The sequence below is a fragment of the Danio rerio genome, chromosome 2 (assembly GCF_049306965.1).
Source record: "Danio rerio strain Tuebingen ecotype United States chromosome 2, GRCz12tu, whole genome shotgun sequence".
Classification (NCBI taxonomy): Eukaryota; Metazoa; Chordata; class Actinopteri; order Cypriniformes; family Danionidae; genus Danio; species Danio rerio.
Window position 1 is genome coordinate 55,831,888 of NC_133177.1, and position 13,113 is coordinate 55,845,000.

The window sequence follows — 13,113 nt, forward strand, 5'->3', positions numbered from 1 at the left end:
GTGCTGAAATCGATCTTTAAAAGTGTTCTAATTGTGTTTTCTCTCTGATTACCAGATATACGACATCGATGGGATTCGAGGAATAGGGTAGATGTCACATGACCTACATGTTGCTACACATAGGAGATGCCAATGTATTATACACACTAGTTTAGAAGTGTGCGCCACTAATTGTAAGTTTTGTTTACATTTGTGTTGAGAAGTGTAGTTTAGATAGGGCGTGAAAACGCTGAAGACTTTTCTTTCTCTTTCTTTTATTAGGTAGTATAGAGATTGTGGGTTCTAGTTAGAGTTGTGTTTTGTTGTATTATTTTCTGTTCTTTAGCGCCACTTTTGTTCCTCCTCCCCTTTATTACAACCATTTATTTATTCTTGTTGTCTTTATTTTGTATATATTTTGTTTATCATTTAACCACTTTGTAAAATAAACACTTATTTTGGCATAATTTGGTGGTTTGTCTGCTCCATTGCCACCACCATTCATAAAAGGGTCATCCGTTTTAAATGTTGCGTTAACCCTAGCGTTTCCATCTTAAATAACCGTAAACTTAAACTTTAAACTTTATTGTCCGTTCTGCTTGACACAGAAAGGAAATTTTTCTTCAACACTGGATTTAGGACAACAATTACAAACATACAACAACGACACAATAACACTTATCAACACAACAACATAAGTTAAAAGTTTAAAAACCAAATTAGCCCCATGCACAATACTGCAAATCATACTTGGTAACCACCTCATTCACTACAAACATTGATCCGGTTTAGAACAACAACTGCCATTGGGATAAATGACTTTTTATAGGCATTGCTTCGTGCTTTAGGAATTCTAAACCTGCGTCCTGATGGTAGCAATTCAAATGCTGAGTGAAGGGTATGTGTACTATCTTTAAACACAGACGCACGATTTTTAACAGACGCACAATTTTATGAGACCTTTTAATTTCAGTCTAAAAAACGTTGAAGTGTGTTTGCTATACCTGTGATATTGTGCCTGCAGGAACTGAAACTCATCCTTGATGCGATCACAAGAGTCTGACGTGGTGAATTTCAGCGGCTGTGTCGATTGAGACGAAGCCTAAGGGAAAGAGAAATAAAATAAAATTAGATAATGACCCCTGACATGTACTGATGAACAACCCTTCAACCTATAGAATTACTAAACAAATTATTTTACAATGCTAGCTATCAAGCTAATTTTAGTCTTAACTAATGCTGAAGTGCAACTAAAATGAAACAAAATAAAGGTTTTCTGAACTAGGACCACAGAAAACATGACAATTTCTGTGATCAGATCCAGTGCGTGGGCTTTCCTCTCAATAACATTTCATTAGTGCAAACAGGCTAGAACGATTCTTCTCAGGTGATTGTATCTGGTGTCTGAGGTGAGTTTGTCGGGTCAGGCTGAAATTAAAGCTTTTTTACAAATAGACCAGAAGAGTCATTGGCTTTTGACCTCTGACCTGCTTCAGCAGGGGTCAATGAACTCTGACCTTTACGACCAGACAGACGAGAACACAAACCAGCACACATTAGAGCGAGAGAAGCAGGATATTATCTGTGCTCAACATGCTTTAGTGTCACACAGCTGTTTAAAAACTGTTAGACGGGTCTCTCTCTGTGTGTGTGTATCGGTGTGTGTGGCTAAACACAATTGCCCCCCTGAGGAACAATATATAGGCAGAACAAAACATCTCAGCAGGGAATATTTGCTTTAAACACACACACACACACGCACGCACGCACGCACACACACACACGCGCGCACACACACACGCGCACACACAAAAACAGAGTAACATACTTTACCTCAAAGTAACTTTAACTCATAGTAATTGCAATATTATTATGACTATTACTTTAAGACTATACAATCTTCACATTGCCGGGGTAAAACATTATTGTGATTCAAATATTTTTATTTTAAAAAAAGGTGACAAAAACAACATTTAAAAATAGAAAGCATTAACTTTATTACGGAACAAGAAAGTTATATGCTTTCTATTTTTAGTAGTAATAAGATATATTATATAAATATATATAAATAATAAAATATTTGTAATAATATTATTAGCTAGGGGTGTAATGTCATTACAAACCGAACCGAAAAATCGGGATACACCAACCACGATACGCAAAACTCTTGTGGCGTACCGCGGTACTCTCATGCCCCCTGCTGCCCATTGTTGAGGTTGACGTCACTTATCTCTAAATAATTAAACCAATTTAAACATCTTTATTTTATTACATTTGATTAAATTGTATTAGTAATGATGAGATTTTTAAAACGACATCTTTGGATATCTTTTATACTGTTGTCTTAAAAAACAAACAAAAAATGTAAACAAAAAAATCTTACACACCTTAGGAACAGTATTACAGAAAATGTTGGCAGTTTCAAAACCTTGACTTTTCCAAGCCGCGGTATACCTTGAAAACAATTATCATCCTACTGCAGACCCACAGAGATGCGCTTTTTGCGACAAGATATGTCCGACTGTAGTTTCTGAATCTCTTAAAATGTCTAGAATTTGGTTTTTGCTTTCTAAAGTTGCCGTTATTTGTGTAACCCCTATCCATTTGTATGCATTTTTGCAGCTAGCCTCACACACAGCCGCGAGAAAAACACTAAATGATTATTCATTTAATACACGACTCGGATAAACTTTTCTATATTCTCAGAGAGAACAAACTGGCTGCAAAGTATTTGTACACCATTAGAAATGGATAATCAACTAATTTGCCTTATTTAAATAATCTATACCAGTGGTTCTCAAACTCAAACTCAAAACTAAATATTATAATTTTTAGCAATAATGTCTATTTTTATTCCTTTCTGTTGTTTATTTCGTATTTGCTGTATTTTATTAAATTTAATAATGTTAATATCACTGAAAAAAAATCTGTAATTTTACGGTTTATTTCCGGTTTATTTTCTTTAACGTAAAAATAAGAGCTGTTAAATGACAGAACCTTTCTCTAAAATAAAAGACAATAAATGACAGAAATCTTATTAAATTTAAATTTCTGGTAAATTTCTGTAATTCAACCTCTGTTATTTTACAGTAAATTTCTGTAATTTAACGGCCGTTTTTTAATGGTTTATTTCCAAAATAACAGATTTTTTTTATACAGTGTATCTTATATATATCTAAAATGCTTTGGCAATACTGTAAATGTCATGCCACTAAATCAAACTTTAGAGAGATTTAGGCCCCGTTTACACTAGTGCAATTTAGTTTTAAAATGGCGTTTTAGAATGAAAACGATCCGCGTCCACACTAGCGTTTCTAAACAGCGTTTTATGAACAGCTCACCGTCCACACCAAAACAACTAAAAACTCACATCACGTGATTACACACACACACACTCTCTGGCATGCGCTACAGCATATCTACCCAGATGAGAGCTGTGCTCTTTGGACTGTTTATCAAGGATCTCCCGCTGGATCTAATCTCACCATATTTGTTAACTTGATATTTAATTCATCTTGTTGTCTATATCTAACAACATATTCCCCGACTTTGGTCTTTTGAATCTATTACTTGTTCTCGGGTAATGCGTTTTGCAAGGAGGCAGTGATGTTATAGGCTTCTTTTTGTTATTAATACGCATACAGTGAAGATGACGCTCATGTATGCAGCACGACGCCTCAACATTTCTGCAGTCTGTTAAGTTGTTAAAATCAAAATGAAAATAGCAGTTCCTTATATCATGTTTTCAATTTATTGTTAAGATATAGTGAAACAACGTAGGCAGGATGATGTGAATAGGATGCGCTCCAACATTAGGCACATTCACATCAAGGCTGAAGACACATCTGTTTAGTTGTGCCTATACTGAACGAGCACTGTGCTACGTCCTACAGATCACATAATCATGTCTTTCTTTTCTTTTTTATAATCTGTTTTAAACACATTTTAATCTGTTTTAAATCATTTTTAATAATTTTCATTTTCTTATACTTGTCTCTTTTATTCCTGTTTTTGTAAAGCACTTTGAATTCCCTTTGTGTATGAAATATTCTACATAAACTTGCTTCGCCTATTGTTATTATTATTTAAATGACATAATTCTTAAATTATAAATTATTTATTTTTTTAAAACTACTATTATTAATACTGATGTCATACAAAAAAACTAAATCAGTTCATTCACCTAACTAAAGATGATATTATAGACTTGATGCGTTAAATTAGCATATATTTAAATAACCCTTTGTCATCAAATATAATCAGAACTCTCATTTTATTATACACAGTGAAAGGCTTAATATTTCTCATCTCCTCCTTCACATTCTCTCCACGCCTCTCTCCCATAGATGATGACAGTCTCCAGGGAGAGCAGAGACGTGTGTGTGTGTGTGTTTCAGTAAATCCCTCTAGTCTGTTCCCTCCATTAGAAATCAATTAGAGGAAGAGAAAGCACATGATCACCTGTGACCCTTGAACACATGAGGCCTTCACTGTGAGCAGCAGCATCACCCTCAGATTTAATGTGCTATGTTGACACACTAAAGCTCAGTCACAACACCTAAAGCAAAACACACACTGCAGGACAGAAGCTCTTTACTCTCGGACTATGTCTACAGGACAATAATGTAGTTGAAAACAAAGTTTGATATTATTTTGCATTGCAATCAGGGCTGCACAATATATATTGCTTTAGTATTGATATTGCAATGAGCAAATCTACAACAGTCACATAATTAAATAATTTGCTTGCGTTGTGGAAAAATGCAGTGCGTTTTAATAATTGAAATGTGAAGTGAGAAAATGCAGCCTTTTATTAATTTGTTTATTAATTTGTTTGCATTTTATTTATTTGTTTGCGTTGTGAGAAAATGCAGTGCGTTTTATTAATTTGTTAGCGTTGTGAGAAAATGCAGTGTGTTTTATTAATTTGTTAGCGTTTTGAGAAAATGCAGTGCGTTTTATTAATTTGTTCACGTTGTGAGAAAATGCAGTGCATTTTAATAATTTGTTTGTGTTGTGAGAAAATGCAGTGCGTTTTGTTCATTTGTTTGCATTGTGAGAAAATGCAGTGCGTTTTACTAATTTGTTAGCGTTGTGAGAAAATGCAGTGCGTTTTATTAATTTGTTTGCATTGTAAGAAAATGCAGTGTGTTTTGTTAATTTGTTTGCGTTGTGAGAAAATGCAGTGCGTTTTATTAATTTGTTTGGGTTGTGAGAAAATGCAGTGCTTTTTATTAATTTGTTTGCGTTGTGAGAAAATGCAGTGCGTTTTATTAATTTGTTTGCGTTGTGAGAAAATGCAGTGCATTTTACTAATTTGTTAGCGTTGTGAGAAAATGCAGTGCATTTTATTAATTTGTTTGCGTTGTGAGAAAATGCAGTGCGTTTTATTAATTTGTTTGCGTTGTGAGAAAATGCAGTGCGTTTTATTAATTTGTTAGCGTTGTGAGAAAATGCAGTGCGTTTTATTAATTTGTTAGCGTTGTGAGAAAATGCATTGCGTTTTGTTCATTTGTTTGCATTGTGAGAAAATGCAATGCGTTTTAATTTGTTTGCGTTGTGAGAAAATGCAGTGCGTTTTATTAATTTGTTTGCATTGTGAGAAAATGCAATACGTTTTAATTTGTTTGCGTTGTAAGAAAATGCAGTGCGTTTTATTAATTTGTTAGCGTTGTGAGAAAATGCAGTGCGTTTTATTAATTTGTTTGCGTTGTGAGAAAATGCAGTGCGTTTTATTAATTTGTTAGCGTTGTGAGAAAATGCATTGCGTTTTGTTCATTTGTTTGCATTGTGAGAAAATGCAGTGCGTTTTAATTTGTTTGCGTTGTGAGAAAATGCAGTGCGTTTTAATTTGTTTGCGTTGTGAGAAAATGCAGTGGTGTTTTGTTAATTTGTTTGCATTGTGAGAAAATGCAGTGCGTTTTGTTAATTTGTTTGCGCTATTTGAAAATGCAGTTTGTTTTCTTTCTTTGTTTGCATTGTGAGAAAATGCAGTGCGTTTGAATAATTGGAATGTGTAGTGAGAAAATGCATCGCTTTAATAATTTATTTGCGTTGTGGGAAAATGCAGCACATTTTATCAATGCGTTTGAGTTGTGAGGATTTGCAGCACTTATGCTGTCAAATGGATAAAGATCTTTTCTTAATTTGTTAGGGCTTTTTGTAATTGCATGTGTTTTCTGAAATTGCAGCCTGTTAAGCTCTCTCGGCCACCGCAAGAAACCGTATAAAAATGTAATAAATAAATAAAATAAATAAATAAACAAAGCCTCTTAGAAGAAAAAAAAAAGAACTATAAAAAAGCAGAAACAATATAATAAATTAATCAATAGATTAATAAAAATAAACAACTTCTACACTGAAAGAACAAAACAAAACATGAAAAAAAAAAAATTTAAATAAAATGTATTAAAGCCTCTCTCTTCATTGGCGGCTTTTGGGGCTAAAGGCTCTGCTGTTCACCCTTTATGATGCTAATGAGGGACTTTGGCCTGAGTGACCCAGACATCTGTCACTCACACACACACACTTGCATACCCGCTTGCGCACACACACACACACACACACACACACACACACACACACACACACACACACACACACACACACACACACACACACACACACACACACACACACACACACACACACACACACACACACACACACACACACACACACACCAAGCCCTCAGGGTGTTATCTGCTTTTTTGTCTCCTAAATTGCGGCTGGTCTGTGTGTATGTATGTGTGTGCGCATGTGTGTGTGTTTTATTAGCACAGGAAGTGAGATGTTTGGGGGGAGCTGATCACACCACAGACAAAAACCATCTAGCAATTACACTCAAGCTCATGTGTGCAAGTGTATATACTATATATGTGTGTGTGTGTGTTTTCACAGTTTGACTGATCTTTCAGTGGTTCACAAACACATTAACAGCAGCAGCGGGGTGTGCTGAACACATATACTTAACAACCCTGTGTATGTGTGTGTGTGTTTGATTACAGCATAGAATATGAAAGCGTGTGCGTGCGCGTGTATGTGTGTGTGCCGGAGGGATTAACCCCTCTCTCTGTTGGGGGTGTTGTACTGAGAGGGGGGTCTTGTTAATTCAGTTGTCCTTAATAATGTCTTCCAGACCCCTGTCCACCCTCACGACACAATACACACATAATGAACTCAGACTGCTGTGCGTGCGTGTGTGTGTGTGTGTGATTGAGAGTCAGCAGAAACATTTACAAGTAGATCCTCTGAAGAAAATGTTGCAATTCTGGCTTTAAACAAAGGCCCCGTTTACACAAGTGCGTTTTAGTTTTAAAACGGCGTTTTAGAATAAAAACGATCCGCGTCAACACTAGGGTTGTAACAATATACCGGTATGACGGTTTACCATGATTTGAACGTGCACGATTATCATACCATGAACAATTGCATATCAACAGTTTTAACCCTTAAAGACCGAGACAGACGCCCGCGGCTAAAAATAAGTATTGCTCTTAAATGTTTAATACCTTTTGATCCGCTAATCCGATTCATACAATTCAAAGATTGACATAAAGAAGAGAGTCTCAGCTTTCCAGTGCTGTATCACATAACATTCGCGGACTTTCAGAGGCTCCGGAATCAGTGCAGTTACGTCATCAAAATTTGACAACGCTGATTTGACAAAGAAACGCTCGTCACTGTGTCTCCGGACAAACCAGACATCATACATTGATGCATTGTCCCTCCTCCATGCCCAGATTGGTTCAGACTCGCTATATCACAACCAATAAGCATAGGTTTCGCTTTTGTTTGTGGACCAACATGAGCTTTTTGAACAACACGGAATGAGAGATAGGCTGTACATTTATGCGCGGCTAAATAAAACGCAAAAAAAAAAGTTTTGCATGAAATAATTCTCATACTAAGTACTTTTGCATGCACAGCAGCACAGAAACATGACAAAACAGTGACACAGCAAAGACGAACTGCTGCTCTTGCTGTTTTCAAAAGACGCAAATGAAGGTGCAGCTGTTTGTCTGCATTGCATACAACCACATCCAAATCCATATCCACAGACAACCATATCCATGCTGGCACATAAAACCTAAAGATGTTCCATATTGAATCTAGTTTCGTTATGTAACTATTTATAGTATAGTAAATATTTATATCTATTTTTTTACTGAGGATTTGCACCATGTTTATTTGGACTTTGACACATTATTTATTATTTTCTTATTTTTTTATTTGTTCATTGTACAAGTGGACACATTCTCTCACCTCAGCGGTCAAGATTAAGTCCTGAAAATCTCAACATGCTTACATTTCTTCATCACAACCTAGACTGAAAAAAAACAACGCTTTAAATACATGTTTACAGCCATAAACTTGGTATTGCACTTTTGGTCTCCCATTTATCCTGCTTATAAGGAAGGACAGTTTAAGTTTATTTTTGTCTAATCTTAAAAGACCCTGCTTGTTTATTCCTTCTAATTTAATTTATTAAAATGGGAGATTTTTCAGTTTATTTTTATAAAAGACTTCTATAGTTCTATTAAAATGGTTCTTTCAAAAGTTTGTTGAAATAAAACCTTTGTTCAGTCAGAAAACGTGTTCTTATTCTTTTCAGGGTCTTTGCTATGAGAATTACTATTTAATACCGTATACCGCGAAACCGTCAAACCGTGGTATTGTTTTAGACGATTATCATACCGTAAAAAATTCATACCGTTACAACCCTAGTCAACACTAGTGTTTTACCCAGCGTTTCTGAACAACTCTCTGTCCACACCAAAACGCTAAAAACGCACACACATACACACACTCTCGGGCAAGCGCTGCATCTACCCAGATGAGAGCACTGTTAGTCGGACTGCTCATCAAGCATCTCCCGCTGGATCTAATCTCACTACATTTAATAAACGTGGCATTTCATTCACCTTGTTTTCTAACGACATATTCTACCACTTTGGTCATTGTAATCCATTACTTATTCTCAGGTAACGTGTTTTGGCTAAGCGTAAAGATAAGGTAATACTTAATGTAACCCTGTACATTGTGTATATCGACTGATCGCTTGCCTTTATTTCCTATAATGTATAAACTTATTGTACGTTATACTTTTATAATGGCTATTATCGACTATTAAAACTGATATTCAGCCGGTATGTTTCGTATTTTCACTGAAATTGAAAGGAGGCAGTTGTTATAGACTCTGTTTTGTTATTAATATCCACACAGTGAAGATGACGCTCATATATGCAGCACGGCGCCTCAACATTTCTGCTGTCTGTTAAGTTGCTAATATCAAAAGGAAGATAGGCAGTTCCTTAAATCATGTTTTCAGTTTATTGTTGAGAAAGTGAAACAACATAGCCAGGGTGATGTGAATGAAGTTATGAAGTACACTGTTCCCTTTGAAGATTTACACGTGTCCTCTGTAGTCTGTTTTCCATATCAAACTGAGGAGGGGGAGACTGCAGCCTTGATCAAACTTGTGATGTCTGAACTTACATGGAAAGGATGCAGGACTGAACTGTAACGTTAGTAATATTGAGGAAAAGCCCCAATCAGAGAGGCGAATGTCTGCAGCCCCGCCTCCGTTTTCAGATGTCTCCGTTTTCCCCCATCCACACTGAGACGGAGCAGCAGCGTTTCAGAATGAAAACAGCCTCTCCAGTGTTTCCAAAACGCTCCATTTTCGGCGCTCGAAAACTCTGGCGTAGTGTGGACGGATGGCGTAACCGTAGCAAAATTTATGCGTTTTAAAACAAAAACGCATTAGTGTAAACGGGGCCAAAGAGGGTGAGGGTTGGTTGCTAAGGCTGTTTTATTTAGTAAGAATGTGTGATATTTATTGTCTATGATTATATTGCAAGTGTTGTTTTAACAATGTGCAGGCTGACCTGTTTTAGATCCGATCAGACTTTTTGATCTGACAATCTTTGCAAATAAACAAAAGAAAACAAATTTAAAAAGTGCATCAAATCACGAGTCTAAATGCAGTAAGAGGGGACAAAAAATAAATCAAGTCAAGAACAAAACATGTCATAAAATATAGGGTATACAGGGCTCGAAATTGCAACCGTTTTGGTCGGTGAAACATTGCGATGGAATCATCGTCATAGGTGGAGGTGAATTAATTATTTAGGAATAATTAATGAATTCATAGCGAATTAATTATTTGTGGCCTACCATTTCTACTACCTGACCCGCATGGTCTTTGTTTTACCAATAAACAGGCAAACTCTATACAGAAATGCCAACTGGTACAGCTGGGACTCCCAGTGACCTTCTTGGCGACAGTGCTAACCACTGAGTCACCGTGCTGCCCCACCTTAGCAAACACTACAGCATAGAGATGCAAATATAAAGATATACAGATAAAGTCGCAACTCTCTCTCACCACATAACCACACATATACTTGTGATTTACAGGTACTAAACATAATCATCTTTATAATAAACAAACCATGTGTTATACTAGGCATGGGATGATAACCGTTTTCAAGGTTTACAGCGGTTTGGAAAGGTCAAGGTTTTAAAACTGCCAAAACTATGTTACATCGTTCCAACGTTTTTCATGCATTCATTCATTTTCTTGTCGGCTTAGTCCTTTTATTAATCTGGGGTTGCAACAGTGGAACGAACTGCCAACTTATCCAGCATATGTTTTACGCAGCGGATGCCCTTCCAGCTGCAACCCATCTCTGGGAAACATCCATACACACTCATACACTATGGACAATTTAGCCCACCCAATTCACCTGTACTGCATGTCTTTGGACTGTGGGGGAAATCAGAGCTCCCGGAGGAAACCCACACAAATGCAGGGAGAACATGCAAACTCCACACAGAAACACAAACTGACCCAGCCAAAGCTCGAACCAGTGACCTTCTTGCTGTTAGGCGACAGCACTACCTACTGCGTCACTGTGTCGCCCGTTCCAACAATATATGTAAGCTTTTTTTAGTATTATTTACGCGTTTTTTTTTTTTTTACAAGTATTTTAGTTCGTTTTTTTAAATATTTGAAATGTTTCTTAAAATAAAATATATTGTGTTCAATGGAAAAAAATGTAATGTAGTTTTTACCCAGACATTTTAAAACAGCATATTTTAGAGCAGTAAATAATAACGTGACTAGGGGTGTCAAAATTAATTGTTTCTTTGGTGCACCGCGATGCAGATGCGGACAATTCGGTATTGGTTCAGTAATAATCATAACCGGTTATTATGTACTGACGTCATTTATCTCCTATGCGCTCTGTCGCGAGGGAGGTGAGCGTGAGTATTTACAGCACTCAGCCAACTAAGGGCCGGTCCGTGGCATAGGCACCATAGGTAAATGCTAAGGGCGCTGTATATCCAGGGGGGCGCCAGAAATGAGCGCGGTTAAGTTGGTTTTGTTTTCGATATTCTTGACACACATTCAGTTACAGACGGCAATAACTCAAAAACCTCTTACCCTAAAAAGATCTAAAGTGTGTTTCCAACAAAAAGACAAAGCTGGTTATGTTTCACAGCTGTTTTTTTTTTTTTTCGCTCCACACTACGAGCACTGTTCCGTTTAAGCCCTCGCAATATGTGTTTAGCCGGGATAGCTCGCGCTGAGAGGAGCTCTCAGCAAGGGACCGTCGGAAAAGTGCTTCTTTTCTCGTTACGGTGAGACCAGTATAGGTTCACACCTCTAACCATGATACCGTAATATTTTTATCCAAGGTTATCATACCGTCAAAATCTTATACAAGCCCCAGCCTACATTATACCCCCCAAAAACAACACACTTGCAGAATACGTCTGACAATTTTTGAAATTCGCTGTTAATCATGTTGTTAATAATTAATAAACGCTGTTCATTATGTTTAAGCCTTTTGGTTAATGAGGATGCAGGAAGTCATCACACGTTTACACTGTTATTAACCACAAAAACCATATAATATTCAACAAATCGAGTCAGCGGTACACCTGCTCCTGTTTCTCACAAACTCACTCCTGCTAAACGCTTACAGCTGATTAGGGGCTTTCTAACAACTCAAAAGGTGAAAAGTAACAATCAAGCTGTGACATCATAATTCAGGCTGAGAACGAGCATCAATTCGAGAGCCCTAATGACCTGGATATGACATTACACTAGGGCTGTGCGATTTGGGGAAAATATGCAAATCGTGAATTTTTTGACAGACATTGCGATTTAATTAGTTTACTCAAGCTTCAGCTCAATAATCTGTAAGTCGTAGCAACAATTTTGCGACAGCTCTTAAAAATTAGCTGTTTTTGTTTGGTGTCTGTGACTTTGAAACCAAAATATTCCCATACTACCAACATGCTGTTTTTCTTTTATATTAATTAAAATATCACTCCCGAGCAAGCGAGCAAGCAAGTGCTCGTGGCGTCTGTTTGTTGGAGTGTGTGGGTGTGTGTTTGTTTGGTGCTGTCTATGTTTGTGAATGTGTGTGAATTAGAGCTGCACGATTCTGGCTAAAATGAGAATCGCAATTTTTTTTTGCTTAAAATAAAGATCACGATTTTCTCACGATTCTGTGGATGTAAAATAAAGATATGGTAAAAACAAACACATGGCACAACCTCGATAATAATATTATGTGTAGGTCTACTGGTGTCTATGAATAATTCTATTCTACTTATAATAATTCTGATGTTGAATTATTATGTTTGAGATATTTGCACGCAATCTGTCATATTAGACTATTTTATTCACTGGTAAAATCAGACATTTGCCATTATCAGATTATATTCAACTATATATAGGCTAGAGTAGTTATACTGACATTGTAAACCTTTATTTTCATGCACAGCAGTGGGTTCGCTATGAAAGAAAAAACATATCAAATGCTTGCCGTAATCATAAGTCTAAAATGCGATACGATCATATAAGAGAGGTGCACACTTTCGGTTTCATTTTGACCGCTAAGTGCTTGTTCATACTTTGCGCGCGGCTCCCAAACGATCACTCTGTGCCACAAACTGAATATTATTTGCAACTGTATTACCAGTTACTCGCAACATATGCAGGTTCTGTTCACCTATGTAGGCGCGCGCGTGTCTATAATTAAAGGGTCACGAAAAACCAAAACACATTTTTTGAGCTGTTGACAGTTGTATATGTGTCCCACACTGCTAAAAACA

The 13,113-nt window shown here is 36.7% G+C and overlaps 1 protein-coding gene across 4 annotated transcripts in view; it reads right to left on the bottom strand.

The window, feature by feature from the left end:
- The window catches only part of chico, a 48,793-nt gene that overhangs the window by 21,136 nt on the left and 14,544 nt on the right, over positions 1-13,113 (bottom strand). For all 4 annotated transcript variants that reach the window (XM_068222908.2, XM_073911843.1, NM_001312685.1 and 1 more), the window contains 1 exon segment: positions 984-1,081. In XM_068222908.2, coding sequence (XP_068079009.1) covers positions 984-1,081 — 98 coding nt within the window.